The 15,767-nt window shown below is 27.6% G+C and overlaps 2 protein-coding genes across 9 annotated transcripts in view; one reads left to right on the top strand and one right to left on the bottom strand.

The window, feature by feature from the left end:
- Positions 1–984, top strand: part of LOC117167035 (dolichyl-diphosphooligosaccharide--protein glycosyltransferase subunit STT3A) — a 30,581-nt gene extending 29,597 nt beyond the window's left edge. For all 3 annotated transcript variants that reach the window (XM_033351595.1, XM_033351596.1, XM_033351597.1), the window contains exon 12: positions 300–984. In XM_033351595.1, the coding sequence (XP_033207486.1) occupies positions 300–445 (146 nt within the window). In that variant the 3' untranslated portion in view covers positions 446–984. The remainder of the gene's footprint in view (positions 1–299) is intronic.
- A 2,142-nt stretch (positions 985–3,126) lies between these two features.
- LOC117167037 overlaps positions 3,127–15,767 on the bottom strand; it is a 196,575-nt gene continuing 183,934 nt past the window's right edge. For 5 of the 6 annotated variants that reach the window (XM_033351598.1, XM_033351603.1, XM_033351600.1 and 2 more), the window contains 6 exons: positions 14,797–15,028; positions 14,401–14,599; positions 10,548–10,783; positions 10,327–10,429; positions 7,510–7,764; positions 3,428–3,649 (listed from right to left, as the gene is read on the bottom strand). In XM_033351598.1, the coding sequence (XP_033207489.1) occupies positions 3,534–3,649; positions 7,510–7,764; positions 10,327–10,429; positions 10,548–10,783; positions 14,401–14,599; positions 14,797–15,028 (1,141 nt within the window). In that variant the 3' untranslated portion in view covers positions 3,428–3,533. Of the gene's footprint in view, positions 3,650–7,505; positions 7,765–10,326; positions 10,430–10,547; positions 10,784–14,400; positions 14,600–14,796; positions 15,029–15,767 lie in introns of all 6 variants that reach the window. The other variant, XM_033351604.1, reaches the window with a different exon arrangement.

The raw sequence follows: 15,767 nt of genomic DNA, 5'->3' as shown, positions 1-15,767 counted from the left end.
CACTGTAACCCTTTTTTAAATCTTTACATTTGAAATATTTATGAAATTTTTGAAATATTTGTGAAATCTTTTGTATTCATTTGAAATTATGAAACTTTTAAATTAAAAACGTTTTTAAGCTATTATAATATTGTAGTTTCTCGAAAATTGAAGTTACTGGATAAAATATTTCAATTTTTCCAAAAGTAATAATAAATTAAATATTGAAATAATTACAAATATTTAATCTTAGATTTCTGCTCTGAGCTAGAAAGTACAAAGTCTCTATTATCTACCTTTTATTATTTTTCTATTTATAGGCAAACCATCTGGATACGATAGAGTCAGAAACATGGAAATTGGAAACAAAGACTTCGAATTAGAGACACTTGAGGAAGCATACACGACCGAGCACTGGCTAGTTAGAATCTACAAAGTGAAAGATCTGAAAAACCGAGGAATTTGAAGTGAGTTTTTCTCCAAGTTTCTCAGCTCTCATCAGTGTTCTGTCGTCTTTGAAAAACCTCGGTCATTGCAAGAAATCGAAGCTTGCCTCGGTTTTGGACGTGCAAAAAAAAAAAAAAGTGGTGGACATAATAACTTAAAGATTTTGCAGTTACGCTTATTTTAGAGTTGATCAGTGCTAATTCTCAGTGAACTTTTTGAATACTTTTTTATTGACTGACTTCTTGAATCGTATTTCGATCCTAAGATCGCCGTCTACAGCATTTTTGTGCGCCCGCATATTTCGCACAAGGGATTGTGGTGAGATGGTATATAGGATATAAGTTATACAAGAATTATACAAGAAAGTAAGGAATCTTCTATTTTCCCGGAATGACTGAATATATTTCTAATGAAACGTGAACGTTTGATAGTATGCGAGTAAAGTGCATTGGAGAAATTAAAATTAAATGTTTTCATACGGTTGAATGATAGTGAGTAATTTTCCACCCAGTGATGTAATGAACTAATAAATAAAACAAAAGGATGGGAATTGAATAATAATCTACTTTTTATGTAGTATGTACACTTTTTAAATCGATTCATTGCGCGTTTACATAAAAAATGTCCTTTTACAAAAACGTAACAGTTTCTATTGTTTCTCTTCTGTTCTTTTGACAATACACAATTCGATGAAATCTCATAGAATTTTTTACCAACGTAGCACTAGCCTTCAATTTTTACATCATTTAATCTCAAAACATAGAAACGTGTTACTGTTTACAGTGTTTTCGATAATCAAGGTGGATCTGAACCAACTTTAAAGGTCCTTCAATATGCCAGTTTTTGGCTTTGATTCCACGGACATTTTAAGACCAAAAACAAAAAAAATCCATCCGATAGTTTTTGAAAAAAGTCTTTTTATGCTTAATAGAAAAAAGTAATTAGAACATTTTAAAAAAGCTCACAATTTTCTGTAGAGATCATTGTGAATTATAAATTATAATTTTTTGATCTTAAAAAAATTGATACACAGTACTGAATTGATTAAATTATTTTTAAGATAAAATTCACCAATATATTAAACTTCAGTTTACGATTTTATTGATGAAATTTTTAAACTCAATAAGAAAGTATTTATGATTGTCGCTTTTAATATCAAAGCCAAGTACAATTTACAATGATTTTAATTGTAGTTTGTTGCATTTTTCATCATTTTGTCAAACTTTCAATAGAAAAATTATATTAAAAGCGGCACTGGTAAATACACATCGTAGCTGATATTAAATATCGTCTACTTTATTACCTAGATACTAGAAAAAAATATTTTCTTATTGATTTCAAACATTTTATGATTGAATTTACAAATTTCATGAATAAAATTATAAATTGATGTATAAATTTCATATCAGGTTATATAATTCAATTAAAAATGAGTTAGATTTCAACTATTATTATTATTATTATATTTATTTATTATACTTTTATTTATATTTTAGGTCTTCATTTTAAGCGTACATTTTCAATTTAAAGAATTCTAAAGTGCAGTTTTGTAACTTTAACAATTACAGATTTAAAGCGTTCGAAATTGAAATTTTGTTTGAAAAAAAAGGTTTTATAATGATCAATTGTTAATACGAATCAATGATTTGTTAAATTGAACTGTAGTTCGAGTATTTAAAATGGAACAATAATTTAATTTAGACGAAGATTTTGAATCTGTTCAAAGTTAATCAATTTTTTGGATTTAGTTTTGAAAATTGAACAAATTCAATTTAAAAAAACATTAGTTAAATTTATACGTCCAATTAAAACTTAAAAAATTATTTAAATTTTTAAAATAATTTCTTATTAATATTTAGATGGGATGGCATGATTTCACCGAAAAAGAAAAAACTTCAGGAAATTAAGTTTCCGACATGTTTAAATTCCGTGAATTGTATAATTGCCGAAATTATAAAATGAGCATTTTAAATTCCCAAAGTGTCAAATTCCTGAAATTCAAATTTCCGAAAAACGACATTTTCGGGAAAAAATTATGTCATCCCTAATCATCCTAATCACCTAATGTCATCGCAATTAAATGGTTATATTCAATTTCAAATCCTATTAAAATATTTTTTCTGTCTAAAATAGTAAATTTCTAACCAATTCAATTTACAATTTTGCATTTATAAGGACAATTTTTTAATACTAATCAATATTTGACTGTACGTTTCAAATAGGCATAAATAAATACATTAAAAACTAAAAAAATTGTGACTGTATTTTTTGAAATAGCCTTGAATTGTTAAAATTTTAAAGAGTTAAATTTATACTTTCTATATAGTGTTAATTGATTTATTAAAAAAATTTGAATTTCTAAGTGACAGTGTTGAATTTTAATGTATCAAGTAGAATTGAACCATTAGTAATTTCAAACGACTTAAAGTTAAAAAATGTAACTTTTAATTTAGAGAGTGTTCAGTTTAAAAAATTTAATTGTTCAAGTTTTTACGTTTCTAACTTGAAATTGCTTAGAACGATATAATTTTGTAGATTCAAACATTTATTTACTGAGTCATTTAACAATCCTATATTAAAATGACTACCCTGTTTAAATATTGATAAAATTTATGTGAAAAATGATTTCATCAATTTTTTCCTCGTATCAAATCTTTTGAAAGTAAAATGTATAATTTATAATCTGAAGCAATTTGTAATGAAAATTATGGTTTTAAAGTTCTTCCATAATTTTTTTTTGTATCAAACATAAAAATTGACTTATTTCGAAAAGGGCCCGATGGATTTTTGTTTGTTTTTGGCAATTAAAGTTGTTTCAGTCCCGCCGTATGATACTAAGTATCGACGTAGTCTAGAAATTAAAGTTCTTAGAGTACAGGGTCGATGATTGTTAGAAACATTCATTTATACTTAATCTCTCGAGTTACATTATATATTCGACGTTACCTATACATACTTACACTGATTATTGAAAGTTAAATGAATTCTTTTAATTGTTTAAAAAAAATGAGAACGACTCTGGTGCTGGCATAAAAAATATGAGTATTTATGTGGTATATTAACAATATACAGGCTTTAGATACAGATACGCAGAGATTAACTTAAATTTAGTCCCACTCTCCAATGTACATAGCGCGAGGAGTCGGAGGTATCACGCCACGTGTTGGAATAGGTAATCTACCATAAATATGGTTGTAGGGAGAATCAATTCGCTCGTCTGCATCTGTAACATAATTTTTTCAGTTAATAATGGTCGCGAAAATCACGCTATTTAGTCAGGAAATGAGAAATCACGAATTCAGGAATCGTTTGGATTCAGTTTGCGACCAAATAGATTTTTCAATAATCAGGCCGAAGCCCTTAGGGCGGATCAAAAATATTATTTTTACTGAGTAGATACGGAGCGACTGAAAAATCCCGAAAAATAAAAATTTTGACAAATAAAATTGCCAATACTGTAAAATTTACGAATTGGAAAATTCCAAATAATCAAATTCCCGACAGTTTACAATATTATTGAATCTGAAAAACTAGAAAATTACTAGAATTATAGAAAATTCTAGAACTAGAAAATTCCCGAATTATAAAATTTCTGAACAAGAACAATTAAAAAATATTATTTAGTTTAATTTTTTATTCTGCTATAATTTTAATTGTAAGAATTTGATTAATTTTATAAATAACAAAAATTTTAATGTTTAAATTCGGGATTTTTCATTGTTCCCATAATGGTAAAAAACATCAGTTTGGTTCATTTTTCATATAAGTTTACAACGGCGAAAAATTAAAAAGAAAATTGCAAAATGGATTGAATTTCTAGTTTCACGTGTTTCTTTACTATTATTTCGGTAAAAAAGTGTTAGTCAAATTTAGCAGCCCTTTTTAATAAACAGTGTTTTCATATTCTAATAAATTTTGTATTCTAACCTTCAAGTCGCAGAATCTCTCAGCAAAAAATATGTTTTTCAAGAAGAAATTAGAGAAAGTTTATTTTTCCGATTTGGCAAAAAAATTCCACGAAGTTAAAAATCTTTGAATTTTGGCGTCTATTTAAAAACATACACATTTTTTGCAAACATCCATAATTTTTTACGTCATTCAGATATGCAATATTTTATTTTCATATTCTGGTGAGTGTTACCAGACCATTTTTGTGTCCAGGAGAATGTTTCTTTTTTCATAAAATCCAATTTTCACATTTTTCTCGAAAGAAGTGAAATAATAATGATGGATGGCTTTTTACGAAAATCGAGTGTATTATATTTTCAAAAAAATCAAAACCATTAAGTCAATTTTAAACGCCTAACAAATTTTCTGACGCATTTCGAAGAAAAACAGTAAAGCTTACCAAAAATGGGTGTTTTAAAATGATATTTAGAGGTTCCGCAAGCCCCATGAAGGTTAATACATATTTTCCATAAGAAAAAAAAGTTTTTGTAAATGTTAGTCAGGATCGTCAATATTATGTGAATCGAGTTAAAACTCATCATTTCTCTGCACAATTAGCCATAGAATACGAATCAAAAATTACTTTTCAAATATTACCCACACAAGTCTGTTTTATAGGGTTAAAAAACCCCCATAAGAGAAAAATTGTGTTTTGCGAGTTTTTGGTGTTAATTATGATTTTATGCAGTTTTTGAAAAGCAATTTGTTTATAATACATGAAGTATTACATTCCATTGATAACTAAATGTTGAAATAAATTTGCTAATCAATTTATTATTGTTTAAAGAAATTTTCTCTTGAAATAGAGTTTGAAAGTTGCGTTTTTTCTGCATTTTTTACTTTTCGTTCATTATTCACTTTTCGTTCATTTTTCACTCATAGTCAGGTTAGTTACACCAGCCCTCCTCCCACTCTTAATTTTCGGGTTTTCTATAGCCCACTGAATTGCGCCTCAAACGCGCCACCGATAAAAAAATTTGGCGCCCCAAAACTGTAGGAGTTATATCAGGTGTTACGCCGGAAGGAGGGAGGGCTAGCGTCACGCTACCCCCTCCCATTTGAAAGTTTGATATAAAATGATATTAAATGGGAGGGGGTAGCCCCCTCCTGATAAATTGGTTATCAATGTGGCGCAAATTTTTCTTTATGGCGCAAATGAGCGCTTTTGAAGGTGTTCAAGGTCATGTCATTCAAACTGATTTTTCAAATGGGGGGTAGCGTGACGCTAATCCGCCCTCCCAGCCGCGTAACACCTGATATAACTCTTACAGTTTTGTGACACAACATTTTTTATCGGTGGCGCATTTGAGTGCATTTGGGGCGCAATTCAGTGGGCTATAGAAAATCTGAAAATTAAGAGGGGGGGGGGCTGGCGTAACTGACCTTTATAGGGAGGTAATAATTAATACAATTTAACAAAATACTTCAAAGAAAATTTACATTTTATATCATCCATATAGAATATTCGTAGAATGTTTGAAATATCTGTTTTATTTCATAAAAATATATTCACAAGAAAGAAATTGTTTAAAAAATGATTGTCTCTAATCTTCATGTATTATTCGTTTATAACTAAAAAGCCAAAGCAAAGTTAACAATTTAAAAAAATACTTTTTAGGAATTATTTAAGAGAAGATACTTATGAACAATAATAAATTGCTTAAACAATTGTTTGTTAAATTGCATTAGTTATTACCTCACTAAATGAATAGTGGACAAAATTAAAAAATCTCAGAAAAAATTGTAACTATCTAGAATTAATATAGGAGAAGATATATAATAATAATAAGAATAATTGCTTAAAAAATTGTATTTACAGAATCACAATAATTATTACCTCACTCTAAGTGAAAAGTCGACAAAAAGGTGAAAATTTCAGAAATTAATGCGACTTTCTAAAAGTATTCTGCAATAATATTATTTAAAATAATAATAAATGGTCCAAGCAATTATTTTTGTAATCGATTATTGCCTCACTTAGCAGAAAAGTTGAAAATAAGTTTAAAATAAGTTTAAAATTCGGAAAATTGCTAGAACCAGTAATAAATAGCTTAAACAATTTATGTGAACGTATAATTATCAATAGGATGTAGGATCTTATGTATTAGAAACAATTTGTGTAAAAGAAAACACAAAAATATCCTAATTAGCGCCAAAGACTCGCAAACCAAAATTGTTCACTTATGGGGTTTTATTGGGACTCTAAGCAGACTGATAGGAGTGATATTTAAAAAGGAATTCATTTACACTACCGGTCCAAAGTTTGGGTTCGCCTCTATTTGTCTATTTTTCAAGTAGATTTTGCAGAAATTGTGTAGGTAAATGTCAATGTTTTATTAAATTTTCAAAAACTCCCGGGATAATGAATATTTTTTAATGTTCCTGGACTCATTTTAAAGCTATTTTTCCACAATATCTCTAACGTTTATTAGCATAGAACAACTTTAAGTTCTTGCACTGTGACAGAATTTTTTTTTAGATTTACACTCATAGCGCTCTTGTGGAAAAATAGCTTCAAAATGAGCTCAAAAACATGACAAAATATTGATTATTAAGGAAGTTATTTAAAATTTAAGAAAACATTGAAATATACACTATTATTGCAATATCGACTTAAAAAAAGAATGTTTTGGCTTCATCCTGGGCTCATTTTATATGAAATTTAGAGAACATTGACTTGTTTAATAAGAATTTTTTTTAGCTCTGACATAATTAAATTTAAGAGAATTTAATCAATCATTGAAAAAGAGGCGAACCCAAATTTTGACCGGTTGTGTATATTCTATAGCTAAATTTGATAAGAGAAACGAGTTTCAACTTGATTCACCAAATATTGACTATTTTAAATAAAATCTACAACAATGTCTTGTGGAACCTAGAAAATCATTAAAATGATTAAAGAGGTTCCACAAGACACAAAATAAATGCGTTTTTCTAATGACAAAAAACGCAGATATTTTTTTGTGTGGATTCGAACAAATTTCGGTTGATATGCATGAAAATTAGATAAAAAAATTTGCAATGCATTCTTGGACGAACCTTGTTAAATATATTTTAAAATCCTATAATTTAAGAAAAGGTTCCTCGTGATTTCTGATACCCTGCGTTTAGTAAAAGAAAGGCATACGTACGTACCGAGACCGCTTTCGAAACTTTTGGCATGGTACATGATGGATTGTTTTTTCTGGTACTTTTCTGGAAGTGGGACATGATGTCCATATATTTGGGCAGCATGAGCATGCACGTATCCAGTGGTAATATAAGTTGGTGCTGGTTGTGTTCTGATATGTCCATATGGAGAAGGTTGCACTATTTGTTTAGTGTGACCATTCTTTGCCATTTTTACAAAGTTTGGCACACGTGCCCTCAGACCACAATAGTAGGGATCATCTGCCAACAGAAATGCAGATTTTTAAAATAACAATATTATCGGCATTAAGAATCAATTACGATAGGAAAGTTAGTTAAATCTAAAGATGAATTAGAAATAATAAGAGAGATCATCTGCATTTCCCTTTCCCCTTTTTTCCCATTAAATTTGAAAAATTCCCGTATGACCTAGAATTCAGAATTTTTCCGCTTTTTACAAGGTTTCGATTCATTTTTTTAAAATTATAAATAGAGATTGAAGACTTTAGAAAGCAAGACGAGAAACTTAACCCGAGTGCTACATTAATTCTGCCGTTTCAAATCAAAGACATCTTTATAGAGACGTTACAGGCCAAAATCTTCTAAAAGCAGGGTAAATATGGAGATTTTTAAGAAAAAAGGGAATAAATTCTTTTAAATTAATTTAATGTTTATACTATATTAAATTTAATTGGAAATGCTTCAATTTTAATTTGAACAAAAAATGTGCATTTGCTACCAAGAATATTAATTTTCTATAAAAAGACAAATTTTCAACTAAAATGATGAATTCTCAGCGAAAAATGTAATATTTGATAATTCAACCAACATTTTTTAAATTTTAATGACTTTTTAATATATTAGTTGATTTATAAAATCATATTGTTGAATTTTTAAACCAAAAAGACGAATTTTATAAAAAATAGTTGAATTGACATTAAAAAAATTTTAATTAAGAAAGTTAACTTTAATCCAAATAGTTGAATTTGACACCAAAGTAATTGAATTTTTCAAAAAAATAATCAAGATTTCAACAAGAGATGAATTGTGAACCAAAATAATGAATCTTTAATAAATAAATGAATTTTCAGGCCTAAAATTATTCATTAATAAATTAAATTTTCAACCAATTAATAAAATCTTCAAAAAAATCTGAATTGTCACCAAAAAAGTTAATTTTAAACTAAGTGGTTGATTTTTATACCAAAATAGTTAAATTTTTTAACAAAATAATTAAACTTTTAACAAAAGAGATGAATTTTCAATTAATACCAGTAGATTTTCATTCAAAAGGGATGCATTCTTAACAAAATTTTCGAATTTAACAAAATAATAATTTTGTTAACCAATGCATACATTTTTTAACGATGAGAGATGAATTCTCAACGAAAACGATAATAGTTGATATCTTACCCTAAAAAAGTTTAATGTTAAATAAAAAACAGTTGAATTCATCCAAAAAAATACGCTGTTTGAACATAATATTGGTTTTTAACAAAATTGTATAATTTTCAAGCCAAAAAGACGAATTTTCTCAAGAAACAGTTGAACTTTCACGCATAAATTAAGAGTTTTCAATAAAAAAGTTAATTTCAAAACAGAGCCGAATTTTCTAAAAAATAGTTGAATTTTCGAACAAAAAATTCTAAACAAAACAGTTACATTTTATACCAGAGAAATGAATTTTCAAATGAAATGATGAATCCTAAAAAAAAAATAGAACTTTTCAGCCAAAAAACGTATTTTTTACAAATCATTTGAATTTCAACCAAAAAGCTTGAATTTTTAATAAAATTTTTGCTTTTTCAACAAAATAATTAAATTTCCAGACAAGAACATTTTTTATTTCTGTGATTCAACTAATTTTCAATCTTTGAACTTCTTGAATTTTTTTCTAATTGATTTCCTTAATTTATTACCACTTTTTGTATCAAAATAACTTTTTTTTATTAAGAAAAAAAAATGAATCCCAAACTTGACTTTTTGAACCATTTTTTAACAAACGAAAAATGAAGTTATTCTGCTTTAAAAAATTGCAATAGTCTACGAAAATGAAGCCGATTTGATGTACAGATAAATTTTTTTCTATTTCGAAAAATCCAATGTTTCAAACGTATCTGAAATTGCATTAAAAATTCGAATAAACGACTGCACAACTCTAGAATGAAATCCTCTTTTAATCCCCCTTTTCTGTATCCAAAGTTGAAATATCGAACTTCTGTGATTCCTGTATTAATTAAGGTTTCTTTTCTGGATCAGTCTAGAATTTGATTCTCTAGAATTAGAAGTTTTTCATCTTAACTTCAAAGGCTTCTTCAATTTTGAATAGGAAAAACCAAACATGGTAAAAGGAAATATTTGTGGGTAAACAATATTTTTCGCACTTTTCATAAGAACGATCTGAATCAAGATGATTTTGCTGATTTTTAAAATCGTTTATTGTTACTTTATTATTAACTGGCACCTGAAGCTATAGGTGAAGATGAATGGTAAGAAGTTTGGCATTTAAATCGAAATAGAAAGAGTAACTTAGAGATGATTAATAAATCATGCAATCTTTTCTAAATCTTTTTCCCAATTTTTTTCCGGATTTGCACAGTTTGTAAAAAATGTAATATTGACACAGAAACATGAAAACCCAATTAAAATCACATGGTCACTCTTACAAAACTAATGGTTAAGACTATTAAGTATTTACGTCCTCCAGGTTGTGAAATATTCAGCATACCTCTCAAGAAAGAACTTTTTGCTTCTTAGGCAAAAATTTTATGAGCCTTTTTTTATTTACTTGCAAAATAATGATTAAAATTAATGAACACTAACCGTATTTTTTACTATCGTCCTTTTTACTCTTCTTCTCTCCATTGGATATGACTGGAGGCCTCACAGAATTTCTGTAATCGTCCTCAAGGTCGTCGTAGTCAGGCTGTAAGATTAAGAAATTTGCATTAAATGTAATAATCACTTTATTTATCGATTGTAGATGTCAAATTGAAAAAGAAAATTAACATTTTTATGTAGGTATTAAAATTTTTTTGCAATACCTTGGGGATGTCATGGCCATAGAGGTTTTCTCTTGGAGGGAGTTTGGGAGGTTTTTCTGTTCGTCGTTGCTGATAATTCGACTGTACGTAAATTTGTTCTCGGGAATCTCTACTAGTTTGTAAGCTGTCACTTGGGCCTGAGGATGATGAAACTCCCGCTACACTGTAGGGATCTTCATCCGGAATTGGAATTCTAGGTCGATTTTTAATGTCTACAGGCCTTTGGATCTGCATGACTGAAAATTAAAACAGTACTATTAATTATTCATTATATATAATAATCTTCAAATTTATTCATTCATTTTGTCCGCATTGAAACTCCCACGTTTTCGCTGATTTATCGGGAGTTTTTTTCCACCCAATCTGCCAGTTTATGGGAAATCTCCCTACAGTGGATAATTATTAATTAAAAAGTCTAATATTTTTTTAAATAATTAATTTAATTTAATTAATAGTCAAAAGACTATACGGATTTATACATTAAATTTAAAATTAATTATTTCTATTTTATTTGTACTCTTAATTAATGATTATCCCCTGTAGGGGGGTTTCATCTAAATAATAGTATACGCCAGTTTAATATTATAAAATTTGGTTTTCAATTAAAGTTGTTGGATTGAATCGAATTTCTTTAGATTGAGTTCGAATATTAATTTCTCATCGTGTTAGATTTACATAAAAATCATTTTTATGTGACTTAGGGATCATTTAAAATTAGATGCTGTGTTGGGGAAGCTTCTAAAAAAAGTAACTACATAATTGCAGCTACAGTCTTAAATTGCAAATATTCCAAATGGAAGAATTTTAAGTTGCTAATTTTTTATTAGCTATTTTATATTTTTAAAATTCGAGAAGTTTCAACTGTAACTCTCCAAAATTTTAAGTCTTTAAAATTGAAGCGTATTTAATTTTGAAAATTTACAATTCAATATTATACAATTTATAAGTTTCAGTACTGAAAATTCTGTATTTTTGATGATCTGCATTTGAAATTTCATCAAGATGAAAGATTTGGAATTTACTCTTTTGATCTTTTTACTTTTGATCTTCCAAATATCAATATTTATGAATTTCCATTTTTACATCTTTAAAATTTCTGAATTTTAAACTCTATGTAGTTAAAATTGAAGAATTTTCAAAATTGTAGAACTTTTAATTGTGAATTTTTAAAATTGAAAAGTTTTTAATTTTAATAGTCTATAATATAAAATTATGCAAGATTTAATATTATAGAAATTCTGTAATTTTGATGATCTAAATTTGAAGTTTCATAAGTTGGAAGATTTAAAATTTAAACCCTTGACTTTTGATGTTTAACATCGTCACAATTTCGAAATGTGTATTTATATATCTACAAAATGAAAGAGTTTTAAACTGAGAAACCTTCAAATTTTAAGTTTTCAACCGAATAATTGAATCCTCAACCGAAAGGAAGATATTTTCAACAAATAAGATTATTTTTTAAGGAAAAAAGATGGATTAAAAAACAACTAAATAGTTGAATTTTGAACCTATTAAGAATGAATTTTTAACAAAGTAATTGAAATTTCAACGAAGTAGTTCGATTTTCAATAAAAAACATGAATTTTGCACCAAGAACATTAGTGTTCTATCAAAGACGATGAATTTTGAACAAAATAGATCAATTTTCTAAAGAATTGTTTTGAAGTTAGAAAATCGAATTATCTACAAAATAGTCGAATTTTGAACCCGAACATATAATTTTTTAACATAAGAGCTTATTTCCTGTCAAATGGGTGAATTTTAATTAAAATTATTAAATTTTAAATGAAATAGTTGAATTTTTATCAAAAAATATGAACTGAAAAATTAATTATCAATTAAATAGTTTAATGTTAAAACAAACTACTGAATTTTTTAACCAAAAAGACTAATTTGTTACAAAACATTTCAATTTTCAACTAAAAGAAAAACTAATGTTTTTAAAAGTAGTTGAACTTTAAACCGCCTAGTAAATTTTTTAACCAAAAAAGATGAATTCCCAACGAAACATGCAATAGTTGATGTTTCAACCAAAAAGTTGAATTTGACTAAAAAAGACGAATTTTCTACAAAATAGTTCAATCATTAACTAAAGCAGATTAATTTACAACCAAACAATTACATTTTTAAGTAAAAAGAATAAATTTCTAACCAAATAGTTGAATTTCTGTTCAGAAAAGATAAATGTTTAATTTAAAATATCAATTTTTAACCACAAATTTAATAGTTACATTAGTTAAAAAATTAATTCGCATGTAAATGAATTTTAGTGTTGAAAAGTTGAAATTGCATTTTTTTGGGTAAAAATGCAATCGTTTTTTGTAAAAGTTAATTTTGTTGGTGAAAATTAATATTTTCTGGTTGAAAATTCATCTTTTTGGTTTTAAAAGTCATGTTTTTGGGTGGAAATTTAATTTTTTTCGAGAATTCTACCATTGTATTGTATATATATTTATATTCATTAGGATAGTTCTTATTTATACTTGGTGGATTTTTTCAAGAATTTCTCTGTTTTCATCCTTCCAGTTCTGTTTAAATTATTAAAAAAAATTTCCTCCACACTTAAGCGAAATCAATTAACAGATTTAGAAGTTAACATTAGATTTAACATTAAAAAAGTCAGTTTTTTTGTTATTCTAATGTTTAAACCTGATAATATGTCACACATAATTCCCTATTTCAGTATATTTTACATAATTTATCAGGGAATAAGAATCAATCACGAGTTTTGAGGGAAGCCACTCTCATGGGTTCCCCAAGAAAACCCCATAAGTAAAAAATTTGAATTTTACGTAATATTGCGGTTTATTAACGCCTTTCGAAAGTATTTTTTTATAAATAATAATTAATCAGTAACGTGGGATTACCCAGTCATTTCATGACCAATTTTTAAATGCTTAAACAATTTTAATTTGTATAAATATATATTTTTTTAGGTAAGTCGCGAAATGAATGTATTTACTACACGTCACGATCAGTACTTTAATCAATGATAAGAATAAAATCTGTTTTTAAATGAATTTTACACTTATTTAAATAATATGCGTTTGTTCAAGTATATACTTTACCTAAAAAAATCAGAAAAAACATTTTATCTAACCAAATTTTCGACAGATATATTATATATTTTTAAGTACTAATTTGTTTTCTAAGAATACTTGTAAAGGTTTAAACGAATTTCAATTAGGTAAAAAGTAATATTGTTTGTCAATATAATATAATATAAATGTATTTGTAAAACTATTTAAGCAAATTATGGCATTGTTATAATTGATTCACGAACTCAAAATATCTAGAAAATACGTTCATTTCGCGACTTACTTGAAAAAAATTAAATTTTGAAGCAAATTAAAATTGTTGAGACAATTGAAAAGTAGTACAAAGATCACTAATTATTCTAAAATAACTAATTAATGATTATTTATTTTTAAAAAACGTTCCTACGTTCCTACATTCCTAAAAATTTATGATTAATTCTTATTCTCTGACGAATTCTGAAAAATATACTAACATACGGAATTATTTGTAACATATAATTGGGTTTAAGTATTAGATTTATAAAAAGCTGAGCAATTTCGCTCAAACTTGCAGGATATTTTTTGTTAGGCATTGAAAGAAAACTGGGCGGGGGAGGGGTGAGAGCAAAAAATTCGAAAAGTGAAAAATAAGGGCCTCCCTAATATGTATAAGTCTTTACTTGCAAAGCATGTGTTATCTTAAATACTAAAAATTTCCATTAATTTCATGTCCCATATCTTATAATTTCTGGAAACCAAAAATTATAGTAAGGGTATTTGAGAGGGCCTACAATACATAGTTTTTACACATTTGTTAAAATGATGAAACTCACCTGGTGGTAATTTTGACTTTAACATGTCCAATCCAACGACATTGACGATGAGGACCCATACTGGAGATTGTAAAACATCATTTTCTGAACGAACAAAAACTATAGCGCTGAGACACTGTGTTTCTAATCTTCGCCTGTCTGGATATGCTCTTCTCGTTTCCCGGGACAAATTGGTTTGAAACTTATTCATGTCAAACAACTACAAATAAATAAAAAAGTTTCTTTTTATTTTCATTAAATAAACCAAAGACTTTTTTTACCAGAAAGAAAATGGATGATAGCAAAGCGTGATCTGGAAATAAAATTGCTCATCTGAATCGAGGTCGTTACTAAATACTAATGTCAGGTAAAAGTTATTTAAAAAGTGGTTTTCAAAAAGTAGGTGACTTTTTCTACCTTTCCCGGTTTTTCGTGTTCCAAAGCACCTTGGGGGTTCCGAAGAATTTCAGAACCAATCGCGTTATCTTCTGGATTTGTGGCTTTTATGTAGACGTTGCTTTTGCACAACCTCTTTATGAGGATATTTCCTTGCTCGTCCATTTTTATTTTAACTCCCTGATTTATGTGTCTTTTCGCCTCGTCCGTTTTGGGATCCCGCATCGGATTATCAAATCCGCAAAGTCCTATCCTGAAAGGCACAGGTACAAATTATGCAATGCGAGAAATTTAATTTAAGGAGGAATTTTAAGCCCGACAATATTTTATTTACTTTCTCCTATGAATCGGCAAAATAACATTTCACAAATTTGGTTTACTTATCTTTTGGTGCGATAAAGTTTTATTTATAGCGCAAATTATTTTTGCAGCGAAAGACTTTATTTAAATAAAAATTGAATATATTTTCTGTGAACCATTTTTCTTTCTATTTTAGCAAAAAGAAATTCTTTCATGTGGAACTGATACATTCATGACGAGAATCGTCTTCAGCGAACAATTAGAAATCAAGGAAATCAGGCCATACGCAAAAAGCACTAGTCATGCAGTCATATATGCAACTTTCAGTTATTGACTACTCTCTAGAAGATAAAATAAGCATTTATAACTTTTCGACTTCTTTTCCTAATTATGGGTAATACGAGTTATCATAATTTTGTTTTCCTTCTCGATAAATACATTATTCTGTCTCAAAGTGCTAAAAAGAGGATAATATTGATGTTAAACACTTCTAAGAGTGTGCTAAGTAAGACTAAAGAAAATTTACTATGCAAAGAGAATTTGAAATATAACTAGAAAGCAAACACGCGGACTGAGCGTCCGATTATTTTGTTGTCTTTGTATTTCATAGGTCAATATTTTTGATTACTAATAAAAGCTGATTTCTTAACTTCAGTATTAATATATGTATTATTGTTGTGTGGTATAATATA

Source organism: Belonocnema kinseyi, chromosome 2, assembly GCF_010883055.1.
Source record: "Belonocnema kinseyi isolate 2016_QV_RU_SX_M_011 chromosome 2, B_treatae_v1, whole genome shotgun sequence".
Lineage (NCBI taxonomy): Eukaryota > Metazoa > Arthropoda > Insecta > Hymenoptera > Cynipidae > Belonocnema > Belonocnema kinseyi.
This window is presented reverse-complemented; position numbering and strand designations above follow the sequence as displayed.